The 15,976-nt window shown below is 40.3% G+C and overlaps 2 protein-coding genes across 3 annotated transcripts in view; both read right to left on the bottom strand.

The window, feature by feature from the left end:
* Nucleotides 1-11,004, bottom strand: part of chchd6a (coiled-coil-helix-coiled-coil-helix domain containing 6a) — a 75,291-nt gene extending 64,287 nt beyond the window's left edge. For both annotated transcript variants that reach the window (XM_006785275.2, XM_087834083.1), the window contains exons 1-4: nt 10,802-11,004; nt 8,783-8,873; nt 7,774-7,888; nt 6,341-6,485 (exon numbers count right to left, since the gene is read on the bottom strand). In XM_006785275.2, the coding sequence (XP_006785338.2) occupies nt 6,341-6,485; nt 7,774-7,888; nt 8,783-8,873; nt 10,802-10,885 (435 nt within the window). In that variant the 5' untranslated portion in view covers nt 10,886-11,004. The remainder of the gene's footprint in view (nt 1-6,340; nt 6,486-7,773; nt 7,889-8,782; nt 8,874-10,801) is intronic.
* Nucleotides 11,005-11,427: 423 nt separating this feature from the next.
* LOC102783562 (E3 ubiquitin/ISG15 ligase TRIM25) lies at nt 11,428-15,737 on the bottom strand. The gene is made up of 4 exons (XM_006785731.3): nt 14,959-15,737; nt 14,007-14,146; nt 12,509-12,676; nt 11,428-12,327 (listed from the first exon to the last, which is right to left on the bottom strand). Exons 1-4 carry the CDS (start codon nt 15,586-15,588, stop codon nt 11,619-11,621), a joined length of 1,647 nt encoding a protein of 548 aa, XP_006785794.1. The 5' UTR covers nt 15,589-15,737; the 3' UTR covers nt 11,428-11,618.
* Between the last annotated feature and the right edge of the window lie 239 nt (nt 15,738-15,976).

Genomic DNA, 15,976 nt, shown 5'->3' with positions numbered 1-15,976 from the left:
TATGACTTTTATTAAAGCAAAAATACCTGGCAGTGCCACATCACACAGGAAAAGCCAGATATCTGTGTGTTAGTCAGTTGTAGATACACACAATTCAAACCACACTGACAAAAAAAAAGTTGTGCACTGATATTGCAGTAACTGTTCAGAATAGCATGGAAAAAAGCTAAAGGTGGGAAAATAGTAACACGCCACAGTCAGTATTAATGAGGAGTCCAACACAGTGTGCACGGTGTTGTTTTGATTCGGAGGTTGTAATGCTGCACTTGGATTTTTTTGTTTTTTTAATGACATATACTAAGAAATTATAATGAAGGATGTTTAGTACACATGGGTACAAGAGCTCATTCGATTATCATTATATATGTTTTTGTCCTAAAAACAAAAACCAAACAAAAAAATAATAATTTACTTTTAAACTTTAATTGAAAATATAATTTAACCCTTTTTTACATGCAATTTTATGGCTCAAATTTAATTGTCATCAAAATAAGCGCTTCAACAACTGGGGGAAGAAACCAAACATAAAAAAAAAAAAAAACAACTCACAAGTATTAAATATGGAGAATGCAACCCTCACTCAGTGACCTGGTGCAAATCTGAATAAGGATAATTGCTTTCTTTGTAAAGATCCAGGAACATCCCTACAGCACGTGAGTCAAAGAGCATCAACAGATCTTGATATATATGATAGCTTCCTTAAAGACTAAACGAATATGAACATTACAATGTGCCCTGGCGCTGTACCACAGGCAATTCTGACACAGTAAAAATAATGGCAGACAATAGGACATGTACAAGGAGGGCACACACAGATTCCATTAGTGTTGGGGGAGCAGGTGGAATAGCATTTGTGACTGGCTTTTCTGGTGACAGAATTTCAAATTTATCTAGTTTTTGTGCATGATGTGCACAGGGACAAAGCAGCAGGCAAAATAAGACAGGCAGGCCAACATATGAAATATGGCATATGGCTTTGTTGCCATCTAGTGTCGACTGGAGGAAGTGATTCAAACTGAGTACACCCAGAGTGCATCTAAACATGGACATTTCCGAGAACAACGCAGTAGTATCTCATTCTGGTAAATGTCCACATCTATGAATTAGATGTGTGCACGTTTATATAACACAGGCTTTATGTTAATAATACGTAATGTCTCTTAATATTATGTAATCAGGCTTTATCTTGCTTTTATGTCTGAGCTAAAAGCAAATCAAAGCCTGAGAACATCTCCTCATGATGTAAAGATTGCTCGAGTGCCCATTAATTCTCTTCTGTGAAGCCCTGAGGATTTTTTTATTTATTTTATTTATTTTTTATTTTTAAACTGGACAGCTGGCCAATGATACCTGATGATGATGAGGACATTTTCCCTCCCAAACAGAGGTTCCTGAATAAACAGAAGCCTTAAATAGTTTTAAGTGTGTGTTATACTGACATGAAAAATTCCCTGCATAATACCCTTTAACCACCTTACATGTTCCCTGTCACATTAAGTCCAAGTAAGATGCAACTGACTCACCTGTGCTTAAAAGGCACGTTTGAAGAATGAGAAAAACAAGGCTGGCATTTTATATTAGCCCAAGCTCAGTCAGAGGAAGTTAAAGGGCAGCTAATAAAATAGTCTTCCTAATTGTTCTGTGAGAACACAGAGGCAGAGAGAGAAATTGACCATATGCTAATGTGACTTATAACCTTTTTTTTTTTAAGGGGGGGTGGGCCTTTCAAGACGCACCAAAAGGCCATTAATACAATATAAAAAGAGAAAATCCCTTTTAGCTCTTTAGTTCAACTTGCTTCTATTCTTTCTATTCTCCCGTTCTCTCCCCCCCTCACTTATTCTGAAATTAATCTGCAGAAGATTTGCTATTAACAAAGACTATTCACAGAGTGTGGCACAGTGGGCGAGAGCCTTGGCTTGAAAGATGAGGAAAGGGCCAGAGGAACAGAAGGATCAGGCAGTGCGCTCGGAAGAGCACAAAAGACAGGAGGAAATGAGCGAGGGAGTGAAAGGCACCGGAAAAGAAAGAAACAGTTAAAGAGCAGACGCCACACATCGCTGTCCGGCTCTTTCTTGACGTGTGACTCAGTGCTGCGACCACGCACGAGGACAGCGTGCACTGAGTCACCTGTAGCAACCTTCTCTGCCCACTCCTCACACCTTTGTTCTGACACTCAAGGAGAAACCGTGACTCCGTCCATTCGGCACACATTTGCACAGCTCCTCTCTCCTCCTATTCCTCCGCTTTCAAACAATTGTGCAGATCACCTGCTGCGTCCTCTTTCTGGATCATCATCATGATGATCATCATAAACATTAGTTAAACTTGGTGCCACTTTCAGTCTTCATGCCTTACATTTAAATCTCCTTTATTTCAACTTCCATAGGAAGCATTTACTCAGCTGTTTTTTTAAAAAAAAAAACTCTCCCTGCACGTATCCCTCCCCTCTGTATGCAGTGCTGAGGCATCTGTCATTTTCATTCTTGCTCCTATCATTCCTTTCTTTCCGTCTTTGTTCTCCTCCTCGTCCTTCTCCTTCAGATTTCATATTTTCTCTCAACCCCTGCCACCCCTCATCCCTCCTTGTCTAACATCTCCTGATTGTGTGAAATATTTATTCATCTTGTAACCCGCTTTTAAAAATCACACCCTCCTTCTGCAATTCATCCTCCCAATGCGACAAAGAAGCGTTACAAATAGTCCCTCCTTCCTTCTCGTTGACCCATTGTGGCGCTTCCCTTCCACTTACTTGTGGATCCTTCACGAAATGTTCAATCGCTTGTAAAGGGCTCCTTTTTCGTTCCCTTCTCCTCAGTTCTATTCCGCAGGAAATGCGTGTCATCTTCTCTTTCACTCCCATTCATTCCCAGCTCCTCTTCATTCTTTATCCTAACCCTTCACAAAATGTTCCGTCACTTCTTTTTCATCCTCACATCCTTCTTGCTCCCAATTACTTAGTAAATGCTTAATCAGCTGTCAGCTCTCATTTTGAATCGTCTCATATGTTCAGTCTTCCTCATCCATTTATTTTCCCTTTTCAGGAAATATTGCATAACTGTCACAGCTTTAAACTTTTCCTTGCATAATTAATATGGCTCCCTGCCAAATGTACATTGGTTCTGACCATGGGTGCCAGATAACTTTGCTGCCAGCTATGTAATCCATCTGAATTCGAAAGTTATTTAGATTTTTATCACTAAAAATAACAAAATATTCACTTTTATTATTATGTTTTTAACTTGTAAACACTCGTCCATGCGTCCATCTACACTGTGTACATGTCATGTCTGATGTGATTAGCCTGTTCTGGGTCCTAATGCTCTTTCGGTTCCCAAAAGCAAAGCAGCACAGAGACACCACTGAGATTTAAAAATGATCTAAATCCTTTACACCTAAAAGAATTTGGTAATCACAGCTACAATGTGAGCACAGGTTTTGGTATTACAATGGTAGGAAGAAATAGGACCTTTCATTGGCTTAAATCCTGTTTAAGGATTTAAGGAAATCAACCACCTAACCTACATGGTGAAATGTCATTTTTAGGGTTTACCCCAAATCCCATTTTTTCCTCCACTGATTTATCGGAAAAAACAGTGAACATCCAAGGTATCGGTACATGTGCTCTATGCCATGTACCAGTTTTGCTAGTAAAACATAATCCATATTGATTATGAAAGATGGTGACAGATAGGATATTCCCTTAGACTGTGGCTCCTGGTTGAAAGTAAAATTGATTTGGTTTTAAATTTAAAACATTTTTAATAAAGCTTAAACGTACGGTGGTCCTTAGATTTCAAACACACTGCAGCTTAAGAAAACACCAACAAAAAGCAACACTTTACTATTGCTATTAGCTGTTTACTGTTAGCTTGTCCGTCACATTGTTGTCTTCCCAAAAACACTACGGTTAGGTTTTGTGAGTTTGTGGAATTTTTTCTGTTTCCATTGTATTTTCTTCAACTTTCTTTGTGTTTTGTGTGCTTTTGCAGCACTTGATTTGTCTTTTTCAAGTTGCAGTGCATTTGAACTCTCAGGACAGTTTTGTAAATGTGCTATTCAGCCCTGAAATATTTCACATGGCCATCTCCAGTAATTTGGGGCTCAGAAAAATAAAATACTGCAACTTAAATGAGCAATTTTAGTGAAAATTTAGCAAAGTATTGCTGATCCACATAAAAACTATATTTTAAATGCTGAACAGGTACTAAACCTGCATGTCTTTGAATACATACCTCTATTCTCTTTTTTTATGACCTTTTATTGAGATTCTCCAAGAGGTTGGAGATTCACAGAAACCACTCAATTATGGGAAATTTGCTATATTAAAATAAATAAATCTGCTGGCTGGAGGTGATTAATGGATACAAAAGTTTAGGCGAACTGCTCATACAGTATGCACTAGATATACTCTTTGCCATGTCTGTATTACTGTGATACCAAATATCACATTCTTATAAATGACCAAAAAAAAAAAAACTACCCATGCAAGGGTGCACAGGACAAAGAACTGTGGAAGATGAGTGATCATGCTCTCTGACTCTATAACAGCAAAAAAAAAAAAAAAAAAATCAAATTTGAGTAAAGAATGTGAGCAAGTCTGCCCACACTTCGTATGCATGTGCATATAGGTTTTCATAGCACAGAAACAGTAATTACAAGCAGCCCTCAGCATCAGGAGGTCCAGTCCTGCTCAAGCGGTCATTCTGCTCAGCGCATCCCTCCAGCAGCTTTCTATTAGCAGTGGGAGTATGTTGGAGTGGAGATAAGACAGGCGCTACAGCGATGGGGGGAGGGGGTGTAATAGGAGGGGAAGGGGGAGGAAGAGTTGTATGAAACAGGCACCGGCTGATGTGTACAACAAGAGCCCCCCCCCCCTCAACCTTCCCCGCCCACGACTACACGGGCATCTCCACACCACTCCTATCTCCAGCTCCAGGAAACTCTCAGGGTGCAATTTACCGCTTGCACTACGCTGATAATACCATCTCCCGGGCAGGAAGGAGAGGGTGATGGGCTGGGATAGAAAAGGAGAGAAAGACAGAGTGAGATAGGGGGTGAGGGCAGGAAAGAAGAAAGAGAAATGAGGGAGGGAGAACATGGGAAAGAGGAGTAGATAGAAAAAGAACAGGGATGTAATAGGTGAGAAGGGGAGGATAAAAAGGAGGACGAGGAGGAGGAAGGGGGAGTATCATCATTGAAATTGCAAATTCAATCTCAAGAGCCAATTTGCGTCCGTATGAATACTCCGATTTAACCACAGACAAACTCATCAGACTGAGTCACATCTTGACACCACGTCAAACCTATCTCCTCCCACTCAGATTAATCCACTTTTACACAACTTTATCAACAAACTCGTGCAACACCTGACCTCTTCAGTGAACAGAGCTAGGATGACTGCTGACTAAAACTTTAAAGAACTGTATACAGGCAACAACAGCTCCCTCAATGGGTCACTGGCAGATACTGCAGGGGGAAGCAACATATCCCTCACTCACATCATAACCATATTAACAAAAATGATGCACAAAGTTTCTGTAAACATAGAGCGGCAGTCGAAGGAGAGGCAAGGCGTGTTAGGTGTAACAAGAAAAACTAGAAGAGGCAATTAGTTAAGCTTGAGTACAGAGTTGTTATTGTTTAAGTATATACAGCAAATGGTCAGCAATGCCCAGAGGGTCATTTCAGGTTGCATTAGGTCATACATACCACACACAAGGTTGGCTGTAGGAGTATAGTTTTTTATTTTATGCAAAAAATACTTTTTGATTTTCATAACTTTGGATGTGATGGCAATTTTTAATTGGATTAAATCTGAATCTCCTACCACTTTGCAAATCCCTCTTGTCTTGCTTTAGACTCCCAAAGCTTTGGTACTGACCGACTTTCAGAGAAATCTGTATTAACCCTTGCAGAGAAATTACTTCCTACAGGGTCCTGCCTAGTGCAGTGTGACTGACTAAAGCAGGGGTCCCCAAACCCAGTCCGCGAGGGCCGGTGTCCCTGCAGGTTTTAGATCTCACCCTGGGTCAACACACCTGAATCACATGATTAGTTCATTACCAGGCCTCTGGAGAACTTCAAGACATGCTGAGAAGGTAATTTATCCATTTAAATCAGCTGTGATGGATAAAGGACACATCTGAAACCTGCAGGGACACCGTCCCTCGTGGACTGGGATTGGGGACCCCTGGACTAAAGTGTTTTAAATATGAACTTACTTCACTCTTATTTAAACTATCAGTAGCAGCTCAACACGACACGAAAGAAACAAGAGATTTAAACTTTAATAGAAAACATGTCTGACGCATGCATGGGTGTGTGGGTGTGTATATACCAACTGTTTGGTCCTCTCAGCTTCCAGCCGTGTTTGTTGTCTTTCCCGGCTCGTGGCTTTGGCCATCTCTTCCTTTGCCGCCTCCATTTCTCGCTGTGCCATCTTGGCCCACTCTTCCTTCAGTAACTTCTGTTGGTGTTCATACCTTAAACCATACATATAATGAATATTGCTTACATTAATGGCAAACTGACACATTAAAGTATGTAAGATGGATTACAGATAATCCTTATGACACTTTAAAAAAAAAAAACCCGCAAAAAAACAAAAAACATTTGGTCTTTTAAAGTCTTTATTTTTAATGCAACATAATCTGAAATGAGTGACTGAGTCCATAAAGTCATCGGGAAAGTCTTTACAGAGGTCACAGCTCAGTACCTTTTTCCCATAGCCTCCTATTGAACCAGAAGCCTTTTCACATGGCCTGATGGTAGGTGTTACAAAGAATGGAGGTTTAAGGCACCAGAAGCTACAGTACACTAATCTTTTATACTGTTTTTCATGGCTTTCCACAGTACAGTCAGATGTCGTATGTATATATTTATGTATGTCCACTAGGGGGCAGTATAGAAACAATTTAAGCTCCCTCCATAGAATATTAGAAACATGCATTGTAGGGTAGCTTCAAACTTATCAGGAGTTTAGTTCATTCATTAGACATGAATTAGAATGCTGGCATGAAATAAGAATTACCTCCTTTTATCCATTTTCAAATGAACAAAATTACTATTAATAAAGGTCCTTATCAAACATGATTTATCCTACTAAATTATCAAAGTGCAACACAGTTTAACCCGTGTCTCAAATGTCAAGTGATACCTGAGTTTAGCTTAGAAATAGCAAAGGCCATGACAGCTAAAATAATTTGTGAAACTACTTTATATAGACACACTGGTAACCAATAGTGAACTAGCAAACTTGCATCTTGCAAATATCAAACCTCTTTGGATACAAAAACAGCTTCCATCAAAACAGAGATGTGTTGTACAATCGCACAACTCAGAATGGAAAAAGGAGCTTGATCATTTTTACAGGTATTTATTTATGCATTTACTTAACTTGACTTAATGTGAAACCATGCATGATGCCCTTCAGGTTAAATTAGTCAGGACTCTTTTAGAAGAAGCTCTCGATTTAAAGGCTCTCTGAAATGATAAGCATCAGATCATATTTCTGAAACCTTCACAGTGTTGCATATTATCCTGTTACAGCTCATTTTAGTTTTTTTGATTGAGCCTTCAAAAAAAATGTGGCACACCTTCCACATTTTTTGTTCTCTTTCCAACGCAAACAGCAACACAACCTTGTGATTTATAACAAATCACAAAAAACCTTTTGCTCCGATATGCAACAATTCTATTTGCAATGCATACAAATGGTCACCAGGCAGAAATCTTAACTAAAATCTGTATCCTGAATTTCCTTTAACTCACCTCCTCTGATCTTCCTTGCTGAAGGAGGCAGATTTGCTGGAGTGCGAACTGGGTTGTGCGTGCTGCTGTGGGCCTTGCTGAGATTGAGAGCCTGAGCTGGCACTGTGAGAGGAGGCTGAACAAAGACAACAAATGTTCAAAGGAAAAAAGATTATCACACAAGGTAAAAACAACTTTGGCACTTTTGTGGCTTACAGCTTTACTGTCAAAATAGGGAGTAATGCACATGTATAATTAATACTATATAATCAAACATTGTAATCTTTCTTAAGAAAAAAAAAGTTTGTATAAACTAGAAGATTTTTCATGGCTCAAAATTTACTTTAGGTCAGACATTTGGTTGACAGTGAATCTGTGTTTTCTTAACAGAAGTGTAAAACCCTATACATTTTCTGGCAATGTTTGACAATTTGATAAGCAACAGTCGATTTCAGTAAATTAAATTCCACTAAAGAAAATGAAAAATAGTGATTTTTTTTTTTTTTTCTTTAAACAAGGACAACACAACTTTTCCCTGGCTGCCAAAATCATTTCCCGCTCTCAATTTATTCTGACACAGGTTTCCAGTTAAAAAGCTCAGGTAACAAATATTTTCTTAAAAAAAAATTTTTTCTCGTTAAACACTATCAGCTGATGTGATACGTGCGTTTACAGATGAGAATCGAGAACCAGTTCCAAATTGTCCACTTCCCTTGAATTGTATGTGTCAAAGTTTATCAAGTTCTCACACAATGTTGGCACATTGTACTTGCAACTGCACATGGCAGAACAATGACGCCTAATTCACAGCGGGTGAGGTTTTTTCACAACTGAGTTCCAGTCAGTGTGTTCACACTGAGAGATAATAAAACTGTTAATACTGAGACTCAGTGAAACCTACTCCCACAAAAAGAGAGAGAGAATAAACTGTCAGCAATCAAAAGGGGAATAATTAAAACAAACTGACTTGTAAGCAAACTTGATAAGTGCAGAGGCACCAATAGAATCTAATCTCAAAAATGATCACTACCTGTGTTTGTCTGAGGGCTTGAGGCAGATGACGTGCGGTCTGGGGCAATGTTGGCAACTCCTCTCATTCTTTGCAGAACATCTTCTGACAGCTGGACAAACAGAGTCAACCACAAAGCATATAATATACACCGCCGGTCCCCAACCTTTTTTGCGTCACGGACCGGTTTATGCCCGACAATATTTTCACGGACCGGCCTTTAAGGTGTTGCGGATAAATACAACAAAATAAAACTAGTACCGGTACCGAAAAAAATAAGATTTATTCATAACACACGTGAAAAGACCCAGGAAAACCGAGTTAACGATAAAAACGATAACAAAATAACGCTGAAAACCGATAAAAACCCTGAAAACTATACATTTCACACCTGAGCCTCAACTCTCGCGGCCCGGTAACAAACAACTCACGGACCGATACCGGTCCGAGGCCCGGGGGTTGGGGACCGCTGATATACACAACGTGTGTTATTTATTTCAGAGAAAAAAACATTTGTGTAATCCTTCAGATAAAAACAACAACACCAACAAAAAAGCATGAGCCTCTTAAACATGCCATTAATAGAGGATCACTGAACCTCTATTGTATGTGTATCTGTATGTGTGTGTGTGTCTTTGTGTATCCAGGGAAGTCCTTAAGCACTACTACCCCAAAAACCACAGGAGGGAGCACTGACTCACTGTTTCTATGAGTCACACTGAATGTGCAACTAAGGCAGGCTCTCTTCTTACAGACATTTTCACAAAATATTTTAAAAGCACTTTGGGTGCTCAGAGTAGAAAAGCACTACATAAAAACTGTTTTTACATTTACAAACCTGCTAACTCCATTGCATGCCATTACACGCCATTGCATTCCACTGCAACTTATTAATTTCCAGTCGTTGTTTTTGCAGGATCTGAGGGTGTCTTCATTTCCTCATAATGTCAGGATAATTGGAGGCACACACCCACACCAGCTGACTTTCTGTATGTGTGTGCATGCAAGAAGTTTAACTGTGGTAAATTTTAATTTACCACTTAATCATGCACACCAACAGGCTAAAGGTGAAACGAGTACACATCTGCATCATTATGACAATGCAAGAATCTCCACAAACGAGTTCAGAAAATAAATAAACATGGAGGTGTATGATTATCTAACTGATTTTGTCAGCGCTTGACAGGTGACCGAAAGCTCAGCAAAACTAGACATGCCTATACCCTGTTCAAAATCATTTCTATTTGTTGTTTTGTTTTGTTCGTTATCGTTTCCTGTTTTAGAAGACGACAATTTAGTTATATATGCAACTGAATTAGTGTTTCACTTGCATACACTAACTCGCTCTACTCTTGGTTGTGTTAAAAGTATAAGCTCTTTATATGTCCAACAGCACGTGAAAGCAACACTGTAAAGAGGCGTCAACTCCACACCAAACCTCGTCTGCTCATTTCAAGTCATCCACTTCTAGTTAAACATATGCTCAGTTAAACCAACATGTCAGGCAGTTATGACATTTATACGATTCTCCCCGTTTTTCTTTGATACACACTGTGCAGCAGACATGTTCAAGTAGGATAACAGCGAACTTTAACGTTTCAATGCAAACTAAATGTGTTATGACATTAACGTTGTTAGCAAATGCCAGCGAGTAGGTAACAGCTAAAATGTTTAATTTCGGGTAATTAGTTTTCCTGCTAGGTGGGCAATGTATATGCCGAATTTACCTTAAGGTCCTAAAGTTTTCTATATTTCTTAGAGCATCTGCCACATATATTCCTTTACTTGTAAACAAGGAACATTACTATTTTCACCTTATTACGAATGGAGTTTGGGGTTACATATTTCAGCTCTTTCAACAACCTGTCCCACCCTCTTCCTACCTTTGTACCTCCTCATTTTAGCAGTGACACTCTACCGGTCGTAGACTGATAGCTTGAACAAAGAAACAACTTAATTTGACAATAGCCAGTCAGCGCTAAGCGACACATTAAAGTAATGCTAACATGGCTTCTCAAGTGCTAGCTAAATTAGCATTACCTTGACTCCACGGAGAATTCTGACCCTGTCCTCATCGTCGACACCGAAGGACACTTTTCTTGTTGTACTCTCTCCCGAACCCATGCTTCTGCTGCAAACGCACAGCTTTCGTGGTGAGAAAAATGTTTCTAATATGAAATAATGTTGCTGTCCTGCCCAATGACAGAATGTGAGACAGGAGGGATAGGGTTGCCAGGTTCTTCGTGAACCATCCTCCTCTTGCACATGTGTAAAGGTCAGATCGTGTGTTGGAAATAATAACATTGCGTGTGAATACGAAAATGTTAATAAGAAATTATTACATGTGTGTTCTGGGGGAAGTCAGATTAAATGCAAATTGCTTAATCACTTTTTTTAAAAGAAAAAAATCAAGGATTTACAGGCACACCTGGCAACTCCAGGGTCATAGTTGAATGGCTGAAATATCAACAGCCAATCAAAGGCTATATACGGCATAGATTATTTCTATGCACCCGTAAAAGACAAAGAAAGTTGGTCACAAGACACACAGAAACATTGCCAGATAAGTTTATTTGTAGAATAAACACAAAACACACAAAATGGAAACATGATCTTGTGACATAAATGTTCATGCCTCAAGATCTCACAAAGGTAGTAGGCGCCTGTATTGATAAATCTACTCTATTAAAACACCCAAAACATGAATAACACATTTTTGTAAACAATCTCATGTGATTGTAATGCTAAATTTATACAATGCACCAATGCCAGGCAGCAGACATATTGCGGGTTTTTGTGTTAGCTGGAAGGCAGTTCACTTGGCTGACTACCCAAGCAATTTCTATGCAGGATGTATTCACATCCCACTGCTCAGTGTGATCCAGGAGTCTGGTGTGTTTGAAAGTATACTGAATACTGGGTAAACAGGCTCTTTAAACACAGCCTTTAAGGTGTGGAGGTGTTCCCTGCGCCCTTTGGTGCTGTGGAACGTCAAAGTTCCCCCCTCGTAATCCAGTGCGACCTCAATCTTGACCGGTGGTGTGGTCACTTCCTTAAGGACCACATTCGAGGAGCACTGGCACACTGTCAGCTTGCCGTTTTTCCACTGCAGCCTCCAGGACACAGTGTTGTGCCCCAGACGGCTGTGGTCACCACGGCGAGGAATGCTCTTGTAGCACACACCCAATGACCACATGCTATTGGGTCCCACTTCTACAACCCATACATGCTCGCCGCCAGAGAAACCCTGGCTGCACAGGATCTGAGGTGCACTCGTGAAACGCTCGGGGTGCTCCAGGTACGACTGCTTGTTAGAGATGTATTTGACTGTGCGCAGATCGTTGGACACCAGCAGGTTGGGGTGGGCGGTGAAGATGCTGAAGGTGAGTTCCAGTGGGTTGAGGAGGATATGAAGAGAATCCATGAGGCGGGTCATTTCTGTGCAGAAGTCTTGGGTTTTGAGACCTCCCTGCAGGCACATATTATTGAGTGGAGCCTTTGAGGGGATGTTGGAAGAAATGGCACTGGTGACAACATGTCTCAACTTTTGTTCAATCTGCATGAACCTGGAGAGCAAAGGATTTATTATTACTTACCCCACTCATCTAGCCATATGCCATGGGTAATAAACAATTAAATGTCGGTTTATCAGTAAGAATACTGCATCACTTTCACTTTTCTTGCCATTTTTACATTGTTCTATATATTTCTTCTTTTTAATTGTAATAGCAGGGCAGATTTCTGTACCTGTGTATAAAGATGCATGTGTCTGTCTCATTGAGGACCTCTGTGGCACTCTTTTGGGCCTCCATCAGCTGCTGCTGCTGCTCCTCAAGTGCACTCACGCCTAGCTGCCAGCTTTTGCGGCGCTGTCCTCTCTCCTCCTCCAACAGCAAAAGCAGGCGATCCCTGTACCTGTATCACAGCACACAAGTGAAGCGGACTGGTCAGTTTTATTCCTTTTATTATCGTGATGTTACTAAACAGAGTCAGGTAGATCGATTCATCACTGTGTCTGCTTTAAAGTTGTACATGCATCCATTGCATCCATACGATGAGAAATAATCACAAAGCTCAGAAAATATTCAACAATCTAAGTTATAATCTGTGCTAATTAGATAAGGTTAGCTAGCTAGCCAAATAGTTTTTTAAAAATCAAACAAAAATGCTAAACAGATAGCATCTGATTATGTATGTGAGTTTTTTTGTTTTTGTTCTTTCAATAAATACCTGGTACTGAGAAAATGCCTGTAAGATGAAACTGGCTGAAATGCTGCTGGTAGGCTACTTAAATGATAAGAAATGTGCTCAGAGGCACACCCAGAAGTTCCTGAACTTCCAGAAAGTTCCAACCCTCAGCATGAACGTCCATATATTAATTTGGACTGACAACCTATGACATAATAAACTCCTCCAAGAGTCCCTCGGCCCTGGGAAAATTGCTGCTATGCATGCTCAATATTTTTTATTTAACTTAAAGTACAACTAGCTCGCACACAGCCTTACTAATGTGACTGAGCTCTACATTCCAGTCTTACTTCCTTCCGAAGATATACCTTCTTGAATGTTTTCTTGAAACTTACTGAAGTATTAGGGTGTTACAGACACCCTTGAATCTGCCCCACAAAACAGACACTGGTAGGCCTAAAATGCAGATAAACTGCATTCATTACATACATGCTTACTACATTCTTTGAGGGGCCTGAGTTTTGGTCTGTATTTTTATTTGCTGTTGAAAATATGAAGCACATCCTGTCAGAGAGAAGCTCCTGAAGGAACTCTGTTCTACCACCTCTGAAATATGCAGTCTGGGTTTTCCACACCTTTTTAAAGCCAATATCATTTGTCGTCTTGCTGTTTGAAAACATACTGTGCACGAAAACTGGCTGACTTTTAAAGCATTTGGGAAAAACAGATAATTCCTGTTCTTTATTGAGAAATCATTCCATCTATTTTTACATTGTGATGGTTGTAGAGTTTAACGTTTAACCACAAAAATCAAATGAAAACCTGCAAACATTTTTATCAAGTGCTTTAAAGTCAAAGATTCGTGAGGATATTCTGTAAGAACAGGGTGTGTTTGGTTTTATGAGAGATTGCTGAGTGTGCATTCACACTCAGACTGTAATTGGGGAAATGTGTTTTCAAAGCCTTTAAGTGCATCTTTGGTCACTGCATTTGTTTAATTACACCACCTGCTACTTTTTAAGGCAGTGTTACTAGCAGCAAATATGCAGCAGGTTACCTGTCCACCAGAGCACCTATGCTGTCCATGACTGTCACAGCCTTGCTGACCATTTTTTCTCCTACAGCTTCAGAGGTTCCCTGATCCTCTGCTGTCTTCTGCAGGAGTCCCTCTGTCAGCTGCAGTCTGCTATAAATGACCTGCAGACACACATGTAATATGTTTTAAGATCTTTTGTGTTTCACACAACAGGATTCTTTCTATTGTGTATAAGCATAAAAGATTTCGGATCTGGAAAAACTGGATGCCCTTTTCTCATAAGTGGCTTTCGGAAAACAAGTAGAGAAAACAGATCTATATATACATATATATAGTACTGTAAATGTTTTCTGTAATGTTAAGTAATATATGATCATATTCCATCAAAGTTTGATCATTTTCTGGTCCAAAATATTAAATTCAACGGTCTGACTTTGCACTTTTGAATTGTATGCATAGCACGAAACTGTGCACTCCCTTAGACTCTGCCAAAGGTCATCAGGTTATTCCTATCAGACAGATTTGTTTTGCATTCCAGGTCTTCACCACTCCTCAAAAATGGCAGTGAGTCACTGAGGTGCCAAGCCCTTAATTTATACGTGAAACAAGTTCGGTTCCCATGTCTATGTCCCATGTGCATAGAGCATAGTCTTTTAAACATTGTTCCAAAATTATATTACAGGATTTTCAGGTTTTGACATTTCTCAACAGTAAGTTCCCTGATGGGATTCACATATTTTTATAACATGAATTATGCATTTGTATAACTTGAATATTTTATTTATCAGTCTACAAGCCCTGTCTGAGCACTACTTTCACTTTTGTGCAAGCTCAGCTGACCCAGATGTGTCCACATTTTGTAGGTTATCAATTTCTTTATCAATACATATATATAATAACCCCCCTTCCTAATACATAATGCTACAATATAACAGTAGGTAAAATGTTAAAATGTTAATGCAGTCAAAAGTACCTTATTTCGGGCCTCCAGCGCTCGTCTCATCTCCTCTTCAGCTACGCTAAAGGTGAGAACGTCGTGGCTCTCGTGATGGCCCTCTACGACGCACGTGGTGCACAGAGAGATCATGTCGTTGGAACAAAAGTACTCAAGGGGACGCTGGTGGATGGCACAGACCTTCACTCTCAGCTCCGTCGTGGGCTCCACCACGGGGTGGGTCCTGAACAACTCCTTCTCGTGGTGTTTCTGAAGGTGTCTGGAGCAGAGAGACACCTCACACTTCAGGCAGGTCTTCACGGCGGGCGACTGCTCATCTATGCACTGATCGCAGAAAACCTCCATTTTGGTATCCACGCAGTCTGCTTGCATGTTCAGCAGCAGCAGCGCGGTGGCCTTGTAGTTCTCAATGATGCTGCGAAGTTTGAAATTTATCTGCAGGTTATCCGTGCCAGGATACTCCTCACGACATTCTGGGCAGCGCGGCAGGATTTTGCCAGTCTTATCCGTGCTGTCAATAGTCTTGCGGATACAGGATAGACAGTAGTTGTGCCCACAGGGGAGAGCCACCGGGTCCGAGTAGAGCTGGAGGCAGATGGGACAGCTAAGCTCGTAGGCTAGCTGGTCCTCTGGCTTTGACAGCGACATGATCCGAGGTGGTGAGACGGGTAGCTGCTTTTGTTCGTGCTTAGTTTCTCTTCTTTTGTCAGGTCTTCTTTAAATACCTTTGACTAATCTTACTTTATTTCTCGTTTCTTATCACTTCTTCTCAACCGTCAAGCTGTCAGGTGAGTCTATACAGAACAGGCCAGAAGGGCAGTGAGTGCATACTTATCCGACCATGAGGAGGTGTATCCACAAATGTTTGCAGGACAACATTCCGTTCTAAGACACCTTGTTTGCTGTGCTGCCAGAAACTGACACCATCATACTGGCTGCTGTTGATGGTTAAAATATTTCTGACAAATCGTCAGAACTTGTTTTAGGAAAGAGCTATGAGGATGCTGAATGCTGCTGGAAACCATAAAGCATGAAT

Source organism: Neolamprologus brichardi, chromosome 20 (assembly GCF_056152115.1).
Source record: "Neolamprologus brichardi isolate AB-2024 chromosome 20, ASM5615211v1, whole genome shotgun sequence".
Taxonomy (NCBI): Eukaryota; Metazoa; Chordata; class Actinopteri; order Cichliformes; family Cichlidae; genus Neolamprologus; species Neolamprologus brichardi.
This window is presented reverse-complemented; position numbering and strand designations above follow the sequence as displayed.

Excerpts from the sequence above, each read along its gene's own strand:
- LOC102783562 (XM_006785731.3), bottom strand. The coding sequence starts at position 15,588 with ATGTCGCTGTCAAAGCCAGAGGACCAGCTAGCCTACGAGCTTAGCTGT. Across the intron at positions 12,677-14,006 it reads ATAGGTGCTCTGGTGGACAG|GTACAGGGATCGCCTGCTTT; the intron begins GTAACCTGCTGC and ends GCTGTGATACAG. Across the intron at positions 12,328-12,508 it reads ACATGCATCTTTATACACAG|GTTCATGCAGATTGAACAAA; the intron begins GTACAGAAATCT and ends TTTGCTCTCCAG.